General features: G+C 37.6%; 1 protein-coding gene across 2 annotated transcripts in view; it reads left to right on the forward strand.

Annotated features, from left to right (window-relative positions):
• EPHA6 (EPH receptor A6) overlaps positions 1-26,307 on the forward strand; it is a 1,039,321-nt gene that overhangs the window by 697,532 nt on the left and 315,482 nt on the right. The window contains exons 2-3 of one of the 2 annotated variants that reach the window (XM_025282425.3): positions 5,967-6,014; positions 6,419-6,581. In XM_025282425.3, the coding sequence (XP_025138210.2) occupies positions 5,967-6,014; positions 6,419-6,581 (211 nt within the window). The remainder of the gene's footprint in view (positions 1-5,966; positions 6,015-6,418; positions 6,582-26,307) is intronic. The other variant, XM_025282417.3, reaches the window with a different exon arrangement.

Raw genomic sequence — 26,307 nt, forward strand, 5'->3', positions numbered from 1 at the left:
AAATAACTTTATCTTTGATATTACTACTTGAAATTTTCAATGTTGAGAATTCTTGCTGCCACTGAGGAACTTTTATTTAAAAATATTCTAATGCCATAAAATCATTACTATCTGGTTCACAGTTCAGTTCAATTCAGTTCAGTCACTCAGTCGTGTCCAACTCTTTAGGACCCCATGGACTGCAACACATCAGGCCTCCCTGTCCATCACCAACTCCAGGAGTTTACTCAAACTCATGTCCTGCTTCACAGTCCACCATAAATTTAAAGTTATTTCTAGTGATTAGATAACCAAGAACATAAAGTGTGTAAAAATAACCTTGGCTCAAAGTCTAATTTATAAGCATTTTTGTGCTACATGTATCTGCCTGACTTGGGGATAGTGAAAAACCACAACTTTAACAGAAGCTGCTGACTAGTTATGTGACTTGCTTTAGTAAGTGACTTATTCTTTCTGGACCTGTTCCATCATATGCTAAGTGAGACCAAAAATATTACTAGTTCTTCTTGCCATAAGATTATTATGAGTATTACATAAAGAATGTGTGTGAAGCTGTGGTACATATACACAATGGAGTACTACTCAGCCATTAAAAAGAACACATTTGAATCAGTTCTAATGAGGTGGATGAAACTGGAGCCTATTATACAGAGTGAAGTAAGCCAGAAAGAAAAACACCAATACAGTATACTAATGCATATATATGGAATTTAGAAAGATCGTAACAATAACCCTGTATACGAGACAGCAAAAGAGACACTGATGTATAGAACAGTCTAATGGCCTCTGTTGGAGAGGGAGACGGTGGGAAGATTTGGGAGAATGGCATTGAAACATGTGTAATATCATGTATGAAACGAGTTGCCAGTCCAGGTTCAATGCTCGATACTGGATACTTGGGGCTGGTGCACTGGGACGACCCAGAGGGATGGTGTGGGGAGGGAGGAGGGAGGAGGGTTCAGAATGGGGAGCACATGTATACCTGTGGTGGATTCGTTTTGATGTTTGGCAAAACTAATACAGTGTTTCAGGTTTAAAAATAAAATAAAATTAAAAAAAAAAGAAAATTGTAAAGCATTGCACAAATCATGGCTGTTACCTTATGACTGCTGGTATATATATAGATCTATATGTCTGTAGCAAAATCTCTACAACATAACTTTTAACCACATGTGTAATCAAATTAGTTTAAAATTTAAGAAAAAAAACTTATAGAAATCCATTTAGACCCAAAGACTTTATGTATGTGAGTGTATGTGTGTGTGTGTGATCAGCCAAATACTTTAAGAGAAAGCAAACCAGTTAAAAAGTGACCCAGAGGGATGGTATGGGGAGGGAGGAGGGAGGAGGGTTCAGGATGGGGAACACATGTATACCTGTGGCAGATTCATTTTGATACATGGCAAAACCAATACAATATTGTAAAGTTAAATAAAATAAAATTTAAAAAAAAAAGAACAAGAACAAGTCAGTTAAAAAAAAAAAAAGTGACCACTTTATTGGCCTATTGAATCTTCTTCCATAAGTGGGACTGGGAAACCCAAGAGAATAAGATGAGGCATGATGAGAATGAGTCACAACAGGGGAGAGCAGGCTTATATTTCTGACATAAAACTTACAGAATATAATTGCTTATGTAGATCTTTGATAATTATGTAAGCCAAATCTACTATAGTGCCCTAGAACCTTACCCTAGTGAGCATTCAATAAACGTCAGTGGAATGAATGAATTTTCTGCATGAGCAAATGAATATCCTGGAGGTGACTTACCAAGGTACATAATAGAAGCAGAACCCAAATTGAGCCCAGGACAGGAGAATTCCAACCCAGAATTATTTACATGCAGCCTTCTGTTGATACAGATCACATTACCTTTGGTTACAGAAAGATACAGCCTGAATGACTAGACACCTGAGCCTATTTTCTTTTCACTAAATTAGGTTTCAAATTGAATGCTAAGAGGGTCCAGACTCTAGTAAGAACATCCCTGTTAATGACCATGAAAAGTTGACTTGTATATAGATAAAGCTTAGAGCATTTCAGGTAAATGAAAGATTCAATGTGACAATAAGATTAGACTCCCAGGAAAACTAGATTCTCAGAAGCTGGAAAGGGGCAATCATGAGTCTAAGCTGCAGGATCTGCCCTTGAGAAGAAGACCTTAAATAAATGTCTACATCTCTAGAGAATAACAGATGTGTATTCTGTTTGACAGTAAATGTCCTAGTTCTGGACTTTGTTTTTAGTATATGTGAATAACAATATACAAACAAAAAATTGTTTACACATTTATTTTAGGAAATGATATATATATATCATTATATTAAGTGCATTGCTACTAAATGTTTTGTCCCACAACTGATAGTATTAGTCATGCTCATCCAAGGGGAAATAGTGCAAAAACTGTTTCATGTTCAGCCAATAAGCATTAGTACATAAGATTGCCAGCGTTATCTTACCACAGTCCAGTGTACTTTGCAACCCATAGGGTTATGCCTTTGGAGCTTCATTTAATGTCATTTATTTACTGCCTGACAACCTGTTTTGACCCTTAAAAGTGTGCAAATAATAACCTTGGTTTGGCCACAAAGACTAAAAAATAGCAATTTTTTGGAAAATAGTAAATGCTTAGAACTGGTTAATAATATATCATGAAAACTTACAAAGTACAGAAGTGCAGTACTTAGAAATTTGTAGACTTACACTGTATTTGAAAAGGTACACTGACAATTAGTAAGTTAAGCATGAAATGTAAGAAGTTAGAAGACAACATAATTAATACGAAGAAAGAAAATAATTTATATTAAGATAAGATATTAAATGAAATCAAAGCAAAGAACGATAGAGAGATAAAGCCAAAAGTTGGTTCAAGCCTCTGGAAAGCTTGATCAAGAAAGCAAGTACTAAAATTGAATAATATTTAGAATGAGAAGACTTTACTATGGATTTAGCAAGGATGAAGAGCTTGTTAGATAGTATTATAAACAGTGGAATATATTACCTAGCAAAGTTGAAGACATAAGTATCATACAAGTAGCAATTCCATATTGTACAAACTCTAGAAAAACTCTCATACATCCCCTATTCAGGCATATTCAGAACTGAGCCCTCCTGGATCTGTGGCAAAGCACCGTCTCTACCTACTCACAGCTACTTTGAACTGGAGTTGCTGTGCCACAGAAAGGGAATTAAGCAAAATTACTCTGGGACAGTAGTGCCCTATGCTTGTCATGGACAAGTGCTGACTTGGTTTCCCAAGAGCTTGGAAACACCAGGAGGAGAGAGGGCTGTGATGCCCTGGAAGGAGGAACTCTCGTGACTACTCTCTGTTCTCCCTTCCTTGGCATGCTCAGAGAAGGCAAGATGTGGGGCAGGGCAGTGGCGCTGTGATGCTGTGATTCAGTCAGAGGATCCGTGTGAGCATACGTCCTACTTAGTGATTTTTATTCCAGGGATGTAGTTATAGACATACTTCTGTGTAACTGTAGATATGCTAAAACCTATTTGCAAAAGGAGTCCTTTGCTCCTGGTAACTTTACTGAGTAATAAATTACTATTAAGTTATGTTTTTATGAAGGCTTCCCGGGGCTTCCCTCATAGCTCAGTTGGTAAAGAATCTGCCTGCAATGCAGGAGACCCTGGTTTGATCCCTGGGTTGGGAAGATCCACTGGAGAAGGGATAGGCTACCCACTCCAGTGTTCTTGGGCTTCCCTTGTGGCTCAGCTGGTAAAGAATTTGCCTGCAATATGGGAAACCTGGGTTTGATCCCTGGGTTGGGAAGACCCCCTGGAGAAGGGAATGGCTACCCACCCCAGTATTCTGGCCTGGAGAATTCCATGGACTGTATAGTCCATGGGATCACAAAGAGTCAGACACGACTGAGCGACCTTCACTTCACTATGTTTTTGTATTATTATGGGGCCATTCTAAGCAAATTTTTCAGTCTGTATCCGTATCCTCTGTCCCTAAGGATAAGACTAAATTCCTTTTTCAGAGATTTAAAATTCTCTCAATCATAATTCGGAGAAGGCAATGGCACCCCACTCCAGTACTCTTGCCTGGAAAATCCCATGGACGGAGGAGCCTGGTAGGCTGCAGTCCATGGGGTCGCTAAGAGTCGGACACGACTGAGCGACTTCACTTTCACTTTTCACTTTCATGCATTGGAGAAGGAAATGGCAACCCACTCCAGTGTTCTTGCCTGGAGAATCCCAGGGATGGGGGAGCCTGGTGGGCTGCCGTCAATGGGGTCACACAGAGTCGGACACGACTGAAGCGACTTAGCAATAGCAGCAATCATAATTACTTATTGTGAAATGCTACTCAGAATACACTGTAACTCTTATATTGCAGAAAATTCTTTGAAAGGTGAAATATTCTCTTCTATTTAAGAATGAACAGTCATCCAAAAGTTTTTCCAAACTTCTACAGAAACAGGATCTTCTCTTCCAGTAGTGCATGCTCAGTTGCTCAGTCATGTCCTACTCTTTGCCACCCCGTGGACTGTAGCCCACCAGGCTCCTCTGTCCTTGGATTTCCCAGGCAAGAATACTGGAGTGGGTTGCCATTTCCTGCTCCAGGAGATCTTCCTGACCCAGGGACTAAAGCCACATCTCTTGCATCTCCTGCATTTGCAGGTGGATTCTTTACTATTGTGCCACCGGGAAAACTTTTTTCTCCACAGTATGGGAATTAAGCCCCATTATTATTAAGATCTTGATCTTAGAAAGCTTCTTCTTTAAGGCCTTAGCAGATAATTACTGCCATTTATAGACTTTATTTTCTTGGATTTTTAGCAGGCAGATATTTATTTACTTTCTAATCTAGAAGTGACCTAGGGCTAAATATAAGTTGCAGTTTATCTGTTTTGTCCTTTTACTTAAAGTGTTGCTATTGTTAACACTCATTTATCTTTGTACTTTGTGTTTAATAAACAGTTCTATTTGGAGTTAGATGCAAATGCAGTTCCTCAGCTAGACAGAGAATAACCATGTAGCATGTAAAGTTCTGACAAATATAGCCATAAAGTTTAAAAATGACTTTTAAGATAAGGAATTTTTTCAAAAGTAGCATAAGGAAAATCATTTTCATAGTTACAAATCTTGTAGCATCACTGGCCAATAAATGCAGTTTGATACATTCTGTTTGTGGATTTTTATAACTTTGTTTGTTAATCTGGAAGGTCTCCTGGACAACACATGTTTTCAGGCAAAGGCTAAATGGGATCTTGATGGAATATCAAGACAGATCAAATATAAGCATCAAATGAGTGATTTAATTAATGATCTTGAAAGTTATTTATATCTCTGAGAATCTCTAGATACATTACAATGAGAATAGTAGAGAATTAATTCAAGGACATGGTGGCCTAATTTGACCTATGAATTTAGAAGAGTTGTTCATATATTTTTTTTCAGCTACCCTGTTAGAACACCATAAAGTTATTGAACAGTAACACTATACAAAAATAGAATTGAGTTTAATGTGTTCCCGGCACCAGCTTATCATGAACAGTCTTAAAGGCACAAGTAAATTGTTCTCAGGTTGTGAACAAGACAAACCACTTAAGACCCTGAGTGACTAGGGCATTCAGTTAGTTGTGTTTCCTGTTAGTGAGGAGTTAGCTGCAGGTCACCAGGAACCAAGCCTCCAGTCCTGCCTGATTTCTCAGGTGTGCTGTCTTTTGTACTGTTCTCTGTTTTTTATGCTCCCTCGTGGACAGACTGTGTAAAATCTACCTCACAATCATTATGTATCTTGTACATCTTTACAAAATAAACTGTGGTATATTTTCAGAAGAATATATTCTCCCTCAAAAGAAAATTTTCATCATTTTGTGTCTTAAGTTGCATTAATTCAGTGTTACTACTGGGGAATCACTGAGTTTCAGAACAGTGCATTTGATTTGGGATAAAAGATTTCAAACTTTAAAAAACAATTAATTTATTTTTCCTTTTACCCACAGGTCTACCCACGGATAGCGCCGGCATTTTGGCACTACCTGCGGGTAGAAGTGAGTAGCGGGTACTTGAATTCTCCCACCCTTGCTCCTTGCACTCTGCTGGTGTGGTCTGACCTAATGTGCCCATTTGTTTAAGATGCAGTTGCCATTCTGTGTACACGTGCTCTCACGTCACCACCATTCCTTAGAGTTGGGTCAGAAATCCAAATCGCCAAAAATACAAATACAGTTTATATAAAATAATCATCATTCTCAATAAATTTCCAAATCAAGACCATATCATATGCATCATAATTGATAAATAACTAAATGCCAAATTATGGAAAACCATGCTTGTACCACTTTTTAATCAATATTTTTGATAGAGCATAATTCCTCAGCTTAATTTTGCAGTGTCTACAGGTAAAAGTAGAATAACTGCTTCAATCCCTTTCTCTTCTTTTCTTTGTCCCCAGGAGCATGAGCAACTCACCTATTCCTCCACAAGGTCCAAGGCCCCCAGTGTCATCATCACAGGTCTCAAGCCAGCCACCAAGTACATTTTTCATATCCGAGTGAGGACTGCAGCAGGATACAGTGGCTACAGTCAGAAGTTTGAGTTTGAAACAGGAGATGAAAGTAAGTTTCATACAAAAGTGTAAAGTAAGTTGTTAATTTAAGTGTGGTTTCAGTCTGTCCTGGTAGCTGAAAATCTAATGTCCCAAACTTTGAATAGTCTTATTGAGCAGAACTCTATTCATGTAAATACTCATAGTCATTTCAGTTAATGTGTCTGGGCTATCGTTAAATATTTCTATGAAATGCCTTGCTCTATCACAACTGTAATGTAGTCCAAATATGTCTCTTTATGCAGAATTCATCACTCAGACCATAACATAGTGAGTCTCAATGGATGGTGTTTGCCTAACTGTTCACCAATCTCGGCATCATAACATGATACTAATGAATACTTGGAAGAGAGTAAAGCCATGAGCAAATGATTTTAGCAGTTAGTTCAAAATTCTGCAGCTTTGGCTTGTTCAATTCAGTTCACTTTAGTCACTCAGTCATGTCCGACTCTTTGAGACCCCATGGACCATAGATGCCAGGCCTCTCTGCCCATCACCCTTATATTAGATCAATAAAAACAGTGGTCAAGAGACAAACTCCACTGAAATGCACTTAAATTCAAATGTAGGTGCATTGGCTTGATTAGAAACTCAATTTCATAGCCTCAAATGTAATATACAGTATGCTTGGGGCTGGTGCACTGGGATGACCCAGAGGAATGGTATGGGGAGGGAGGTGGGAGGGGGGTTCAGGATAGGGAACATATGTGCACATTCTATAGAATTTTTATAATTCTTACATAAGAATTTTTATATTAAATTTGCTATTATTGAATTCTTATACAAATATAGATATTTTAACAATGATAGAAACATGTGTTTTTACTGTAATTAAATAGTTATTTTTCCATTGAAGTACATAGCAAAAACCATGTATATCATCCTTATAAAGATAGCAATGTGATGGATTTCTAAAATAATAAAAAAAAAATCAATGGTGGAGCTGGGTTTAGAATGAACATGACATTTAATGCCATGTTACATGACTTTGGAACACCTTACTCTCCTTATCTCTCATTTTGGTTTTTAATATATTGAGACTATGAAATTACCACAGCTTTCTTATCTATTCATCTGCTGATGGAAATCTAGGTTGCTTCCATGTCCTGGCTATTATAAACAGTGCTATGATGAACATTGGGGTACACATGCCTATGTCCTCCTCTAGGAGTTTTATAGTTTCTGGCCTTATATTTAGATCTTTAATCCATTTTGAGTTTATTTTTGTGTATGGTGTTAGAAAGTGTTCTAGTTTCATTCTTTTACTAGTGGTTGACCAGTTTTGCCAGCACCACTTGTTAAAGAGATTGTCTTTTCTCCATTGTATATTCTTGCCTCCTTTGTCAAAGATAAGGTGTCCATAGGTGCATGGGTTTATCTCTGGGCTTTCTATTTTGTTCCATTGATCTATATTTCTGTCTTTGTGCCAGTACCATACTATCTTGATGACTGTGGCTTTGGAGTAGAGCCTGAAGTCAGGCAGGTTGATTCCTCCAGTTCCATTCTTCTTTCTCAAGACTGCTTTGGCTATTCGAGGTTTTTTGTATTTCCATACAAATTGTGAAATTATTTGTTCTAGCTCTGTGAAGAATATCATTGGTAGCTTGATAGGGATTGCATTGAATCTATAGATTGCTTTGGGTAGTATACTCATTTTCACTATATTGATTCTTCTAATCCATGAACACGGTATATTTCTCCATCTATTAGCATCCTTTTTGAGTTCTTTCACCAGTGTTTTATAGTTTTCTATATATAGGTCTTTAGTTTCTTTAGGTAGATATATTCCTAAGTATTTTATTCTTTCCGTTGCAATGGTGAATGGAATTCTTTCCTTAATTTGTCTATTTTCTCATTATTAGTGTATAGGGATGCAAGGGATTTCTGTGTGTTGATTTTATATCCTGCAACTTTACTATATTCATCGATTAGCTCTAGTAATTTTCTGGTGGAGTCCTTAGGGTTTTCTATGTAGAGGATAATGTCATCTGCAAACAGTGAGAGTTTTACTTCTTCTTTTCCAATTTGGATTCCTTTTATTTCTTTTTCTGCTCTGATTGCTGTGGCCAAAACTTCCAAAACTATGTTGAATAGTAGTGGTGAAAGTGGGCACCCTTGTCTTGTTTCTGACTTTAGGGGAAATGCTTTCAATTTTCACCATTGAGGATAATGTTTGCTGTGGGTTTGTCATATATAGCTTTTATTATGTTGAGGTATGTTCCTTCTATTCCTGCTTTCTGGAGAGTTTTCATCATAAATGGATGTTGAATTTTGTCAAAGGCTTTCTCTGCATCTATTGAGATAATCATATGGCTTTTATTTTTCAATTTGTTAATGTGGTGTATTACATTGATTGATTTGTGGATATTGAAGAATCCTTGCATCCCTGGGATAAAGCCCACTTGGTCATGATGTATGATCTTTTTAATGTGTTCTGGATTCTGATTGCTAGAATTTTGTTAAGGATTTTTGCATCTATGTTCATCAGTGATATCGGCCTGTAGTTTTCTTTTTTTGAGGCATCTTTGTCAGGTTTTGGTATTAGGGTGATGGTGGCCTCATAGAATAAGTTTGGAAGTTTACTTTCCTCTGCAATTTTCTGGAAGAGTTTGAGTAGGATAGGTGTCAGCTGTTCTCTAAATTTTTGGTAGAATTCAGCTGTGAAGCCATCTGTACTTGGGCTTTTGTTTGCTGGAAGATTTCTGATTACAGTTTCAATTTCTGTGCTTGTGATGGCTCTGTTAAGATTTTCTATTTCTTCCTGGTTGAGTTTTGGAAAGTTGTACTTTTCTAAGAATTTGCCCATTTCTTCCATGTTGTCCATTTTATTGGCATATAATTGCTGATAGTAGTCTCATGATCCTTTGTATTTCTGTATTGTCTGTTGTGATCTCTCTATTTTCATTTCTAATTTTATCAATTTGATTTTTATCCTTTTGTTTCTTGATGAGTCTGGCTAATGGTTTGTCAATGTTATTTATCCTTTCAAAGAACCAGCTTTTGGCTTTGTTGATCTTTGCTATGGTCTCTTTTGTTTCTTTTGCTTTTATTTCTGCCCTAATTTTAAAGATTTCTTTCTTTCTACTAACCCTGGGGTTCTTCATTTCTTCCTTTTCTACTTGCTTTAAGTGTGGAGTTAGGTTATTGATTTGACTTCTTTCTTGTTTCTTGAGGTATGCCTGTATTGCTATGAACCTTCCCCTTAGCACTGCTTTTACAGTGTCCCACAGGATTTGGGTTATTATGTTTTCATTTTGATTTGTTTCTATGCATATTTTGATTTCTTTTTTGATTTCATCTGTGATTTGTTGGTTATTCAGCAGCGTGTTGTTCAGCCTTCATATGTTGAAATTTTAATAGTTTTTCTCCTGTAATGGAGATCTAATCTTACTTCATTGTGGTAGAAAGATGCTTGGAATGATTTCTATTTTTTTGAATTTACCAAGGCTAGATTTATGGCCCAGGATGTGATCTATCCTGGAGAAGGTTCCATATGCATTTGAGAAAAAGGTGAAATTCATTGTTTTGGGGTGAAATGTCTTATAAATATCAATTAGGTCTAACTGGTCTATTTTATCATTTAAAGTTTGTGTTTCCTTGTTAATTTTCTGTTTAGTTTATCTATCCATAGGTGTAAGTGGGGTATTAATGTCTCCCACTATTATTGTGTTATTGTTAATTTCCCCTTTCATACTTGTTAGCATTTGCCTTACATATTGTGGTGCTTCTATGTTGGGTGCATATATATTTATAATTGTTATATCTTCTTCTTGATTTGATCCTTTGGTCATTATGTAGTGTCCTTCTTAGTCTCTTTTCACAGCCTTTGTTTTAAAGTCTATTTTATCTGATATGAGTATTGCTACTCCTGCTTTCTTTCAGTCTCTATTTGTGTGGAATATCTTTTTCCAGCCCTTCACTTTCAGTCTGTATGTGTCCCTTGCTTTGAAGTGTGTCTCTTGTAGACAACGTATATAAGGGTCTCGTTTTTGTATCCATTCAGCCAGTCTTTGTCTTTTGGTTGGGGCATTCAACCCATTTACATTTAACGTAATTATTGATAAGTATGATCCCATTGCCATTTACTTTATTGTTTTGGGTTCAAGTTTATACACCCTTTATGTGTTTCCTGTCTAGAGAATATCCTTTAGCATTTGTTGCAGAGCTGGTTTGGTGGTGCTGAATTCTCTCAGCTGTTGCTTGTCTGTAAAGCTTTTGATTTCTCCTTCATATTTGAATGAGATCCTTGCTGGGTACAGTAATCTGGGCTGTAGGCTATTTTCTTTCATCATTGTAATTATGTCCTGCCATTCCCTCCTGGCCTGAAGAGTTTCTATTGAGAGATCAGCTGTTATCATTATGGGAATCCCCTTGTGTGTTATTTGTTGTTTTTCCCTTGCTACTTTTAATATTTGTTCTTTGTGTTTGATCTTTGTTAATTTGATTAATATGTGTCTTAGGGTGTTTCGCCTTGGGTTTATCCTGTTTACTCACTGGGTTTCTTGGACTTAGATGATTATTTCCTTTCCCATTTTAGGGAAGTTTTCAACTATTACCTCCTCAAGTAATTTTCTCATGGTCTTTCTTTTTGTCTTCTTATTCTGGGACTCCTATGATTTGAATATTGGTGTGTTTAACATTGTCCCAGAGGTCTCTGAGATTGTCCTCATTTCTTTTAATTTGTTTTTCTTTTATGCTCTCTGATTCATTTATTTCTACCGTTCTATCTTCTACCTCACTAATCCTATCATCTGCCTCCGTTATTCCACTCTTGGTTCCCTCCAGAGTGTTTTTTATATCATTTATTTCATTATTCATTATATATTGACTCTTTTTTATTTCTTCTAGGTCCTTGTTAAACCTTTCTTGCATCTTCTCAATCTTTGTCTCCAGGCTGTCTATCTGTGATTCCATTTTGTTTTCAAGATTCTGGATCATTTTCACTATCATTATTCAGAATTCTTTATCAGGTAGATTCCTTCTCTCTTCCTCTTTTGTTTGGTTTGGTGGGCATTTATCCTGTTCCTTTACCTGCTGGGTATCCCTCTGTCTCTTCATCTTATTTATATTGCTGTGTTTGGGGTGGCCTTTCTGTATTCTGGCAGTTTGTGGAGTTCTCTTTATTGTGGAGTTTCCTCACTGTGGGTAGGGTTCTACGGGTGGCTTGTCAAGGTTTCCTGGTTAGGGAAGCTTGTGTCAGTGTTCTGGTGGGTGGAGCTGGATTTCTTCTCTCTGGAGTGCAATGAAGTGACCAGTAATGAGTTGTGAGATGTCAATGGGTTTGGAGTGACTTTGGGTAGCATGTATATTGAAGCTCAGGGCTATGTTCCTGTGTTGCTGGAGAATTTGCATGATATGTCTTGCTCTGGAACTTGTTGGCCCTTGGGTGGTGCTTGGTTTCAGTGTAGGTATGGAGGCATTTGATGAGCTCCTGTTGATTAATGTTCCCCGGAGTCAGGAGTTCTCTGGTGTTCTCAGGATTTGGACTTAAGCCTCCTGTTTCTGGCTTTCAGTCTTATTTTTACAGTCGCCTCAAGACTTCTCCATCTATATAGCACCAATGATAAAAACATCTAGTTTAATGTTGAAAAGTTTCTCCACAGTGAGGGACACCCGGAGAGGTACACAGAGTTACATGGAGAAGAGAAGAGGGAAGAGGGAGATAGAGATGACCAGGATGAGATGAGGTGGAATCAAAAGAGGAGAGAGCAAGCTAGCCAGTAATCACTTCCCTTTGTGCTCTCCACAGTCTGGATCCCTCAGAGATATTCACGGAGTTACACAGAGAAGAGAAGTGGGAGGAAGGAGACAGAGGTGACCAGGAGGATAAAGGGGGGAATCAAAAAGAGAGAGACAGATCTAGTCAGTAATCAGTTCCCTAAGTGTTCTCCACAGTCCGGAACACACAAAGAGATTCACAGAGTTGGGCAGAGAAGAGAAGGGGAAGGGAGGAGATAGAGGCAACCTGGTGGAGAAAAAGGAGAGTCCAAAGGGGGAGATCGCAATCAGGCCAGTGATCTTGCTCCAAAGTAAAAATGGGTAATGGAGATTGGGTTCTTAAAGGTGCAAAATTGATAACAAATACCAAAAAGCAAAGATTAAAAATCTAGAGTAGAGGTTGGATTTTCAAAAATACAAAATTAAAGGAAAAACAAAGAAAAGTCAGAAGGATTATATATATATATATATATATATATATATATATATATATATATATGAAGTTTGCTTTAAAAAATAGGGTCTCTCTCTCTCTTTTTTTCCCAAAGTAATAGTAGGTTATAAAAATGAAAATTAAAGGAGTAATAGAGGACTTATAAATAAAAAAATTAAAGAATGATAGTAAAAATATATCTAGGACGTTCTCTCATGTTGTTGTGGGCAGTGTGGGGTCAGTTCATTTTCGGATAGTTCCTTGGTCCAGCTTATATTTCTCAAGAGCTATAGGCCCCTTCCTATGTAGTCAGTACTAACTACAGTGTTTTAATCCATTGCACCTGTCACTTCCAAGGAGGTTCCCTCTGTTTTAGCTTCTGTTTGCTGGTCTCTTCAGTGTCTAATTTCCACCCTGACACAGGGGGCGGTGGTGGACACTTTTTTAGGCTCACTTGTTCAGTCGTGCTGTGGGGAGGGAGGGACACTGCAAACAAATAACACTGGCATGTGCTCACAGTGTCTCGGCCACACTGGGTTTCCCCCCACTTATGGTGTATGTGCTTTCCCGTCTACATTGCTGAGGCTCTAGGTTGCACTGCCAGGAACTGTCTGAGGCTGGCCCTGGGTTGTATGCACTTCCCAGGTCTAAGCCACTCAGATTCAGGCACTCCGGTAATCCTCAGAGGTGCAGACTCAGTTGGGCCTGCGTTTTGTGCCCTTCCCAGGTCTGAGCAGCTCAGGTGACCAGGTGTTTAACAAGCACGGTCGCTGCGACTTATCACCTCGCCCATCCCTGCCGCTTGGTTTTCTGGGTGTACAACTGGCTCACCCAGTTGTTGACCATCCAGATGTTGACCATCCAGAATCCCAAGAGTCTTGGTTAGCAACAAAGCCTGTGTGCAGTTTGGTAGATAATGCCTCTCTGGGGGTGCAATTGCCCCCTTCCGGCTCTGGCTGCCCTCGCCTGCCTGTCACCAGGCAGGGGGATGGGCCAGGCTAGCTCTGCTCAGTCCTTTGTTCTGTGAGTGGGCCTGATGGTATCTTAGGTTAGGGCTTTTCGCGTGGCTCTAGTCAGTCCTTTGTTCTGTGAGCGGGCCTGGCAGTGTCTTGCTACTGCTACTGCTGCTGCTGTTAAGTCGTTCCAGTCATGTCCAACTCTGTGAAACCCTGTAGATGGCAGTACACCAGGCTCCCCCATCCCTGGGATTCTTCAGGCAAGAACTCTGGAGTGGGTTGCCATTTCCTTCTACAATGCATGAAAGTGAAAAGTGAAAGTGAAGTCACTCAGTCGTGTCTGACTCTTCACGACCCCATGGACTGCAGCCCACCAGGCTCCTCCGCCCATGGGATTTTCCAGGCAAGAGTACTGGAGTGGGGTGCCATTGTGGTGTCTTAGGTTAAGGCTTTTCGCGTGGTAGCTATCCCACAGTCTGGTTTGCTATCCCAAGTTAGTTTCCTCAGATTGCCCTCAGGGCATTCAGGCCTGGTCCTTACTCTAAACAATGCAGCCCTCACCTCCCTGCCCAACCCCCACTTGCTAGTGGTGGATGCAGGCGTCTGCGCTGCTTCTCCGCTGGGGGTGTTACCGTTGGGCACATAATCTGTTGGTTTTAATTATTTACTTATTTTTCCTCCTGGTTATGTTGCCCTCTGTGGTTTCAAGGCTCGCCACAGACTCAGCAGTGAGAGTGTTTCTGATGTTTGGAAACTTCTCTCTTTTTTAAGAGTCCCTTCCCGGGATGGAGCTCCATCCCTACCTCTTTTGTCTCTCTTTTTTTTCTTTTATGCTTTTTCCTACCTCCTTTCGAAGACAATGGGCTGCTTTTCTGGGTGCCTGATGTCCTCTGATGGCATTCAGAAGTTTTTTTGTGGAATTTACTCAGCGTTCAAATGTTCTTTTGATGAATTTGTGGGGGAGAAAGTGGTCTCCCCGTCCTATTCCTCTGCCATCTTAGGACCGCCCCCTGTAACTCATTTTAGAAACTAAGGTAGCTTTATCCAAATCTAATAATCAATTAGTGAAAGTGCAGGATTAAACCCTTAGATGCACCTGAGAGCAGCAGACAGCAGAAGTCATGTTCTGAATTACTGACTTGTAAATGTCATGAAAGTGACTTTTATTCTACCCTTGAAGAGACATAGTGTTTGAGACGAGCCTAGAAAAATATGTGTGTGTAAACCTGGATTTTGGGTGCATAGAGTGATTCCCAAGTCAATTTACAGCCTGAAGGAAAATCATTTAAAGGATCATTTTTTATCTGGTTAGCTTTAAATTGCATTTTCAAAGCATGCTGTTTATATCTAGAAGAGAGTTTCAGTGAATTATGTCATAGTAGGGTATGGGTAGGTTTACTATAAATTTAGGAATATAATGATATGAATCCCAACTGACAGCATCAGTCTTTTTCTCTATACACTCTCCTAGGGCATCTTTAAATCTTTATAGCTTTTGTTTTTCTTTAGTACTGTCTGAACTATTGTAATGTCAACTTTCTTTTTAAGTTCTCTCTTGTGTATTCTGTTTAATTAACTGACTTCATAATGCTTAGAGATGGGGTGTGAAGTGGGGAGGTGAGATTAGTTACTCTCTCATTTGATACAGGTTCAGATGTTTTTGAAGTAAGTAAAATAGTTTACAATGTAATCCTCTTTAGCCATATCTATTTTACTTTGTTCAACATTTAGTTTACTAAAAACTAATGAGACAGTAATGTAAAATAAGAAATAATTCCTTTCAAAATCATAATGTTCTGAATTAATTACTTGTGCTCTACAAACACAGTACAAGAGCTATCACTGTGATTCCTCTTGCTGTTTTAGACCAGTGGTTGGACTTTTTTCTAGAGTCAGAATATACAAGTGAAAACTGACCAGCATGGTGAAAGAATACTAATTATGACTGGTGGCACTTTAAAAAGAGCCTCCCTGAACTATAGCTATCGGGATCCCCTTTTCCTAAGTCTATAGAACAACTTCAGTATATATGTTGTACAGGAAGAGAGGATTGATAGATCTATGGATAAGTAAGTAGAAAGTCAGTCATATTTAGTTACAAAAGGAAAGCCTTTTATGTTTTGATACTAACATTCCATATGTCTGCCAGTCTCTCTTAGGACTAATAACATATAGCTAAATATTTTAAATAATATTTTCACTAATAGCATTTATTGAATGGTTAATATGTACAGGTCTCTTTATTAGGCACTGTAATTGAACCCCGCCCCCCATCTTTTTGGAACAGATTTAACAAATTACAATAAAATACAGACTTGGTAGTAAGAAAAAAGAACATATGGATATTCCATGAGGATCTTTTTGAAAGATAGGTGAAGGATAGATAGGTGTTAGTTACAAGCTCTCTAATAAAAGAATTTTCTCAAAGTTAATATAAAATCCATATTATGTTCCAAAGTATCAAACACACACACGCACACCCTACACAGTAGTCAAGTACAGGGCTTTTGGCTTATATGGATAAAACAACAGAAATTTTTATCTGCCTCATATTAGGTTTTATTTCTGAGCTTATTTTTCTGGAGAAAAATGTGCTTCTTTCAACAAAGAAAATAAAATTGAAAGAAAAGAAACAACAAAGAAAATAAAATTGAAAAGCTATTTACACAGCCAATAATGTTATCCATATTCTTACAAACTGCTTGACAAACCATATTTGATTCAATATTAATAAAATCTGTGAAAATCACACCTACATTGTTAAAAATAAATAATTTAATGATAACAAAATAAAGAGTTTGTTTTCATTTAAAACACCACCAATATTTATTTGATGTTCAAATACTTTTTTTTAGGTTCATTTTTGAAACCAAAATAAGATATATCCTGCTATATTGCAGTCAAATTAAACATTTTACTTATATACTATAAGAGAACTTGTGAAGCTGTCAAAAGGTAGGAGAACCCATAGCTTGGAGCCAATTTTTGAAAGAATCTGGGACTTTACATGTAATTTACCTCTTCCATTGTCTTAATGGTTACTCAGATGATCCAGGAGACTTAATACACAGTCAGCATATAAACAATTCAATTCTTTTCCCCTAAAAGATTAATTATACATTAAATTTTAACAAAATGTAAATTTAGGTTTTCCACTATAGGCTACCTGAAGCACTTTTATAGCACAAAAGCCGTATCTGTCAATATTTCACACTATTATTTACCAAAAGTAGTAACGATGGACTAGACTTATATCACTTAAATAACCACATAAAAATCATTATAATCAGCATTAACTAACCCAAGTATAAATTATTGAATCATGGTGTTTCAAATTAGAACCTTCTGTCTTACATGTTTATACAAAAAGTGTTACATAGATACAAATGAATAAATTTAATAGCTTAGTTATTTTGAAAACATCCACAAAATTTAGCTATTTTAGCATGTTTTCATATTTAAGCAATTTGATTAGCTTTAACAGTTTATGGATGGGAAATGATCCTGAAAATTAAGGTGCAAGACTGTGTTTCTAATTTCTTCCTTAATCTATTTTTCATGCCCTCATTTGACTAATTTTTGTACTAAACTTTCTATACACTTAAAAACTACAAATCATTAGATATATTCTACTGAGCAATATGTGACTTTCTCAACAAATATTCAAGTCTTTTCTCATCTAATCCAAATTGACCTCGTTTCTGTCCTATCTCCCTGTAGTTCACATACACCCTAGGAAAATATATAAATGCTTCATACATGAAATTTTTTGACTGTTCATCATATCTAAGCTGCATCTGTGAGTTCCAACTGGAAGATTTAGAAACCTATCACATTCAAAATGGTCAGTCCGCTCACATGCTACCCCACCTAAAGTGTTTTTGATCAGTCCAGTAACAAATAATCACTCTTTCCTCAGACTTTCTATGATATTTTATTGTGTGAGGACTTAATTCAAGGAGCTAAGTTGTTAGCTCCTTGAGGTCAAGAACTGTAACCTGTGTATCTTTGCATCTCATAAAATGTCTTATGCATAATTTCTAATACACATTTAATTAAATATATGAAGAATGTATAATTTCAAAATATGGAAGAATAGCATGTTGTCTGCCAGTCAAAAAGAAAAGAATCAAATATTTTTCTTTCCCACAGTAAGCAATACTGCTTGCTATATTTTGGATAATAAGCTGTAACTGATTTGAATGGTGTAGAAATACGATGTATGCCTTTTAGTTACAAATTAATTGTTAGTATAAAGTTTGGAGGCATTTGAAGTAGAGTAAAATGACTTTTTTGTTCTTAAATAGATTTTCCTCCTTAAACACCTTTTAAAAAATCTCTATTATGTTTGATTCAGTCTATTTGTTGAAACCCAATCTGGACTACTTTAATTATCAAGGATGAAATTAGCTACATCATTATTAACAGGCACTAGAAATTTGGGGATGATTATTAATGGTAAAGCATGAAGCAGAAAGAGGACCAGCTGACCCTGGTGGAGTAATAAAAAGTTAATTAATCAGGCAGGAGGCAGATTTCATATTTATGAGTCTTCTCAGAGGAGGATGAATTCCAGTATATGAGACTTTAATTTGAAATAATTTTCAATCAATAGCACACTTTCAATGTTGGCAGCCATAGCTATCTAAATGCAAACATCAGTAGGAGAGGAAAATTTTCTAGCAGTTAGGTTGTCTGAATATAAATTGTCCTACCTTATGATACAATGAAGACCTCTCATAAGACTTTTTGCTTAAGCTAGCTAGATGCTTTTTCAGCATGTCATAAAAGAAATCCATACTTTGGTGATAGAAGTTTAAGGTAACTTCTAATGTTTATATTTTATAACAACAGGTCATATTTATTGAGTTATAATTAGGATTCAAATACTATTTAATTATTTATGGCTACTAATATACTTACAACTTTTGAAGGGGGTGCTATTATCAGGCCTATTCTATGGATTGGAAAACTGAAATATAAAGTTGTATAACTTACCAGGTCCCCACAACTAGTAAGTGTTGAAATGGGGATATTCCGGCATCAGGTCCTTTTCATGCTCGGAATTTGAACTGAGTTCCCTTTCTACCCATTCAGTGTTTTTACTTTTCTTATTCAGGTTGCTCACTACTTCTAATTTTCTACATGATTGTTTTTTATTCTTACCTCCAATTCTCCACCCTCCTTTAATTAATAATATTCCTCCTTAAAATAATATGTGATTGATTTTCAGAAGACTGTAATTATTGACAAATCATTATGCATTAACTTCAGAGGGTTATGTGTGTTTTAAAATAGATTTATCGATTAATGCACATTTGGTAGACCTAATGTGACACTATACAGGGTCAAACTGATGCAGTCAGTTTGATCCTTAAATGTGCAGAGACTTGATGAAGAGTGACTATTTGCATAGAAAATAGAAGTCTCTTTTTAAGAAGCCTGCATTGACAAAAAAAGATTTTTTTTTCAGTTTTACATGGATCCAATAAAGATTTTAAATGATGAGAACCTGGCTTATGTACCATAAAACAGATTGAAAGCCTTAATATGAAAAATATTAAAGATTATAAGTTTGCTAAATGGGCTGGAAAGAAAATCATTAACTATTAACAGGTACTTAGAAGTTGTAAAATGTGTATATCAATGTGCAATGTTACAATTTGAATCAAATCTAAAGGGGAATGAGCAATCAGTGATGGATCTATTTCTTAGAATATAGTTTTTAATACAATAACCTATAGCAACATAAACAAAAATATGATTTCTTTAGGATATAAGCTGTCATTCCTTGACCAGAATTTTTTTTTAAATCAAGAGCCATTTCCTATTCATTTGTGCCTTATGTATTGCTTTGCATGTGCCTGGAAATACAGAAAAGAATTACAAAGATAAATAATACACATTCTCTGTCTTTCAGCTCACAACTAACCTCACTAGAAGCTCTCATAACCGAGTTCCTTATTTATGTCATTTCTAAAGTCTAATTTTAATTTGACTTGATTTGAGATAAGATGGATTTTTTCCTATCAGCCATCATATAAATTGCCTAAACTTTTCTGTCAAGCTATTCAACTTTACAACCTTGAATTCTTTAACAGAGCAAAAAGTGTTCTTAAGACAGCTCAAATTGCTCTAAATATAGTGAAAAATATATTCCACAGGTAATACTTGGAGATTTAGAATCATTCTTTCAACTACACAAATCAGCTTTATTGACTTATGTTGTGAAGTGGCTTTTTTTTAATGTCATATTTTAGTTGTTGGAAAAGCATCAAGGGCAAAGTTAAGAAAGCCTAATCTCTTAATATAACCATATGGAACCTATCCAGAACTACAGATAAGATTCTTAATTATGGTTGACCTCTCACCCTCATCTGGTGCATGATCATGCACTATTCTCAAGGCGGGGTTTAATTGTGATGTTCAGTTATTGCTTCTATAATGCATTTAGGGTAATTCCAGCTAGTGTAGGGTGATGTCCAATGGCAATACATAGATGTGGCTCTTACAGCAAAGGTAGAAATCCATGATGTTGGGATCAAAGTGTCCTTTAGAAGCCATGGACTTCAAAGGTGATACAATCCAGAGTCTTGGTTCTTTTCATAACTTTATTTCCTATTTCTCGATTGAATTCTATCCACCTGGTAATCTGTCATTTTCAGAGCCCCCCCAAAAAAATGCGAGTTGAATAAAAGAGTTGTCAAAATGTCCAAGCCAGGTGAAAAGTACTTTATGTAAAATATATAAATACTAAACATTATCTGCCAATGTCAAAACATAAAGATAAACATAGTTTGAATTTTATTTGCCACAGTACCAATATGCAGTAAAAAATAGTTTTAAATAATCTAATGCAACATCTTTTAACTGTTTATTAACCCAACATAAGGCATCTATCTGTTTTTGCCTTTATCTTATGGTGAAGTCACAATACTGAATGGACAGATATTTATAAAATAAACCCAGCCAGCTCTACCATGGCCACTGTGAAGAATTAAGACGCAGCTTAAGTATTTGTGTTACACGGTACTTTTTCGAGGGAAACAGTAGTTCAGTGAATTTAAATTGAGTAACAAGAATTCTTGGCAAAATAACAGGAGCCATTTAAAAGATTTAGCTGTGTATGCACAAATCTGAGCAAGACATGCATGAGTGTGTTACTGACTATGCCACAGGCAAAGGAGCAAAGCATGGCAACCTTGCCACCAGATATAAAAGAGCTGATTCACAACAAACTGAATTCCATATTCTCTTAAGTGTTTGGAACACTGAGCGTCCTTTGAAAATGCTTTTGGACTATAAGTATATTTAAATTAAACAGTTATTTTATATGTGCTGTATACAAAACAGGAAAGCAGATTGAATGATTTTTTCAACAGTTTCAACTTTTCTGTAAACAATAAACATTGCAATATAACTTACTGGAGTTAGCATACATATGTATATGTATATATTTTTATATGTATGTGTGTGTGTGCATGCATGCTAAGTCCAACTCTTTGTGACCCCATGGTTGTGTCCAAGTCTTTGTGACCCCATGGACTGTAGCCCACCAGGCTCCTCTGTCCATGAGATTCTCCAGGCAAGAATACTGGAGTGAATTGCCATGCCCTCTTCCAGGAGATATTCCCACTCAGGGATAGAACCCGTTTCTTATGTCCCCTGCATTGGTAGGCAGGTTCTTTACCACTAGTGCCACCTGGCAAGTCCATATATGTGTATGCTGTGCTGTACTTGGTGGCTTAGTGGTGTCAAACTCTTTGCGAACCCATGAACTGTAGTCTACCAGGGTTCTCTGTCCATGGGGATTCTCCAAGCAAAAATCCTGGAGTGGGTTGCCATGCCCTCCTCCAGGAGATCTTCCCAACCCAGGGATCAAACCCAGTTATCCTGCATTGCTGGATTCTTTACTGTCAAAGACACCAAGGAAGTCCAAGAATAGAGTGGGTAGCCTATCCCTTCTCAAGGGGACATTCCCAAACCAGGAATTGAATTGGAGTCTCCTGCATTGCGGGCAGATTCTTTACCAGCAGAGCTACCAGGGAAGCCCCACATATGTGCATCAGTTCAGTTGTTAAGTCAGGTCCGACTCTGTTACTCCTTGGACCGCAGCACACCAGGCTTCCCTGTCTGTCACCAACTCCCAGAGCTTACTCAAACTCATGTCCATTGAGTCGGTGATGCCATCTAACCATCTCATCCTCTGTCATCCCCTTCTCCTCCTGCCTTCAATCTTTCTGAGAATCAGGTGCTTTCCTAATGAGTCAGTTCTTCACATCAGGTGGCCAAAGTATTGGAGTTTCAGCTTCAGCACCAGTCCTTCTAATGAATATTCAAGACTAATTTCTTTTAGGATTGACTGGTTTGATCTCCTTGCAGTCCCATATATACATATATAATATATTCATATATGATATACATATGTCCTACATTTATACACAATTCCTATCCTCATTCTGAGATGAAGGAATAATATTGGCAATGTTTCCAATGTTCTTGGATGAGTTTTTATCCTTAGAAGTAAGGGTTTATTTCTAACTTTGATACAAAGTTTATTCCTAAATTTGACATAATGAGAAGGAAAGTAAAGGGCACTTGAAAGGAAGCAGCAAACGGTAAAGCACACAGAAGAAAGTTCAGTTGTTCAATTTATTTATTCCTTCACTCAATCAAAAAATATTAATAAGGGCAAGATATAGAGGCAAGCACTGGGAAGTCAAAGATGAGAAGAATAAACTTGTTCCTGGCTTTCACAAAAGCTAATTGAGAGGTTCAGAAAATTACACAAGGTTACAATACAGGGTTACATGTGACAGTTCAAGGAGCACACAGAGAAAAACCCAAATATGTAAAGGAAAGTTTCTAAAAAAAAAAAAAATGCCCTGAAGGAGACTTTAAAGTTGAATAAAACTTCACTGTCGAAATTATGGGGATGGAGAGTGGGATGACAGGGTTGGGAACTCTCTCGTGTGTGCAGATAGAGATGAAATTGTATCAGACTTTCTAGCAACAGAAAAAAATAATTCAATATGCTTAGGACTGTGGTCCTCCAAGTGTGAATGCTGCACCAGAAGCATCCAGCAACACCTGGGAACATGTTAGAAATGCTCCTTTTCAGACCCTAATTCACACTTAGTGAATCAGAAACTCTGGGGCCCAGGGGTCAACCGAGCATTCTGTTTTAATGAGTCTTCCAAGTAATTCCGGTGCATGCTTTATTTAGAAAACCAGCAACTTCATCAGAGGGTACAAAGGATAGGGGTAAGGAATGACAGGCTGATAATCCTGGTATAGGAAATATAGGATAAGGGGCTGATTCATAGGCAGGTGCCATATCATGGCATCTGTTTATTATCTTGCCACTGAAGCTAAAACCTTCTTGAGTTTTTATTTTTCTTCCAGTTATCTGTTGTTTTGGAGACAGAGAAGACTGTCTGAGCAAGCTTGCCATAACTGACTTTTCTGAAACCATTGCTAATACATCTAATTATTTCATCACCTTTACTTCATCCACCCTAAAAATAAATCCTTCCAAATACATATACATTTTCATAACTATAGCTGTCATAACTTCCAAATTCCCTAGAGACGATTTTAGCCTTAAAAATTCACCCTTACAGAATGTGCTGGAATCTTGGGAATCATCCATTTAAATTCTAGCACATGCTTGCTATCTGCCAGCATGTGAGTCTGCATATTTCTCCTTGACAGTTCATATTTGGTTTCTGGACTTTCAAGACACAGTGAATTATGACCTGCTCACCAGAGCCTCCTGAGAAAACTGGAACTGAGCCATCCTATGCCAAACCTTCATGAAAGTTGGTCAGTTGAAGAAGTCCTGGAAATTAAGTTATCTGGGACACTTCATGAATCTCGATATCATAGAAGTAAAGGTGCTATGTTAGCAAAGCAAAGTTAGACACCAAGATAAATGTGCCACCCGACTGTGTCCAGGCTAGGTTACTTAGTTGTCTGTTCTAATTGCTAAAGGAAAATGGTATATTCAGGTAGAAAATACAGGAGTTGGTATCTTGGCTCATGAGGATTCTCCGCTATAGACTTTAATTCCTCATCAATTAAATAAAGGTAATGTGCCAAATTATCTTCCCTTGCTATAAAAATGAGAAACTTCCTAGTGAACTGATTTAGCACTTGGGCCAGACAAGTCTGCCTCAGCATCCAAGCTCTGCTACTCTCTAGGTATTAGACCCTGAGGAAGGCAAATAATGTGTTTAAGTTTTAATTTTCTCATCAGGACACACAAAATGTATTCATTTGTTTGTACACTGATTCATTCAACAAGTATCTGTGAGAACCCCTTCTGCATCTTTACTAAGTGCTATTCTACACGCACTTTCCCAAGAGGCACTAGTGGTAAAGAACCCACCTGCTAATGCAGAAAGACATAAGAGACGTGGGTTCGATCCCTGGGTTGGAAAGATCCTCTGGAGGAAGGCATGACAACCCACTCAGGTGTTCTTGCCTGGAGAATCCCATGGTCAGAGGAGCCTGGCAGACTACAGTCCATGAGGTTGTGAAGAGTTGGACATGACTGAAATGACTTGGCATGACTTCTACATGCTAGAAATAAAGCAAAAACAAGATTCCTGCTCTTCCATAGCTTATGGAAGGACAGAAACAGAGGAGAAAGACAACACACAGCAATAAGTATAATATTTAGAATGTTAGACTATGCAGAGCTAAGGTGTATTACCTCAATCTCTCCTTTAGGAGAGCACTCTGCTTTTTCTTTCAGCTCATGGGAGTGCTGCTTGCTGAAGACTCAACAGCTGAATTCCTTACTGGGTACTGCCTCTGTTCAAAAGAGGTTATATGCCCCAGAGACAACCCCTCTTTCCCCAAGGGCAGCCAGAGTTGAAAACTTGCTTAATGAGAGGCATAAAGATTAGTCTCATCACTTCAATTCAGGACAACTCTGAAGGGCCAGTTCAGCTCCAGAACTACCTTAGATTGGCTGAGCTCTTTCTAGCCACCACATCGCCGTTCAACTACTCCGTTTTCCCATTTCTGCTTCTCTCACTCTCCTACATGTCCATGCTGAGGTCACTCTTCAATAAACCTACAGCATGCAGAGCCCCATAGAAGAGTCTGTGTCCCAGGAAACTCCCATCTAGGAAAGATGATGGGAAGTGCTCTGGAGAAGAGTAAAGCTGAAGGGAGGTTTGAAAGTGACTCCCTCCTGTTGTGGTTATGAAATGTTAACTCTCATTATAACCTTAATTGTCACTGAACTTGGCAGCTGACAAAAAATGTCATAGAAAAGGACCTTGCCCTTGGTCATGAAGAAAAGGAAAGCATAAAGAACAAGGACATTTTTATGATAGCAACTGATTAGAGCAATTCCATTTGGCCAATAGTTCACAGATAAATAGACAACTAAAGAGTAGCAATGAAGAAGAATTTTGGTTAAAAGCTCAAGCTTTGCACTGAATCCTGGATTTAAATCTTTTTTAAAAAACTTTTTATTTTTTTATTGGAGAGTGTTTGTTGTTGTTGTTTATTCTCTGTTGTGTCTGACTCTTTGCAACCCCATGGACTATAGCCCACCAGGCTACTCTGTTCATGGGATTTCTCAGGCAAGGATACAGGAGTGAGTTGCCATTTCCTTCTCTAGAGGATCTTCCTGACCCAGGGATCAAACCCACTTTTCCTGCATTTTCAGGTAGATTCTTTACCTTTGAGTCACGAGGAAGCCCTGTATTGGAGTTTAGTTATCTGTATACATGTATCTATTCTTTTTCAAATTCTTTTCGCATTTAGGTTGTTGCATAATATTGAGCAGGGCTCTCTGTGTTATACTACTTTCTAGATATCAGATTTGAGTAAGTCAGTTAGCCACCCTATGTCTCAGTTTCTGTGTTTGAAAAATAGGGAGAAGAATGCCACCTACTTTCTAGTGTTCTTCTGAGTATGCAGTGTAAAATTCTTAGCAGATTATCCAGCTTCATGTGGTTAGAGTTCACTAAGTATTGGTTATTAATACTGACTTTGAAGTGAAGTGTTAGTCTCTCAGTCATGTCCGACCCTTTGTGACCCCATGGACTGGGGCTCCCCAGGCTCTTCTGTCCATGGGATTTCCTAGACAAGAATACTGGAGTGGGTAGCCATTTCCTTCTCCAGGAGATTTTCCTGACCCAGGGATTGAACCCTAGTCTCCTGCCTTGCACACATACTCTTTACTGTGTGAGCCACTGGGGAAGCTCAATACTGACTTTATTGGTATTAATTTTCAACTCTGACATTCTGCTTCAGCAAATTCAATACTATACTTAAAAGAAACTAAACAAAACATTTAGTTTTGTTTAATTGTCTTCATTGTCTTCTTGTAGAATGTAGACAGTCTACAATAGCAACCAAGTCATTCTCTGATTCTTCCCTCTGGCATTTATTTTTCATGCCCATTTTTAGCTTAGTTTGAGATTAGTTGGCTAGTTTTAGTGTTGGTGTTTGCTTAATTTTTACAGGTAACCTATAAGGATGAGTGAGATTACCCAAGATGAGCTGACCTTCCAAGGCTTAAGCAATGAAGATTCAGCCAAGGAAGCCCCACACTTCAACTTGTGAGATATCAGTCCCATTGCAGCAATATTATCTTGTGGACCCAA

Source organism: Bubalus bubalis, chromosome 1, assembly GCF_019923935.1.
Source record: "Bubalus bubalis isolate 160015118507 breed Murrah chromosome 1, NDDB_SH_1, whole genome shotgun sequence".
In the NCBI taxonomy this organism is placed as follows: Eukaryota; Metazoa; Chordata; class Mammalia; order Artiodactyla; family Bovidae; genus Bubalus; species Bubalus bubalis.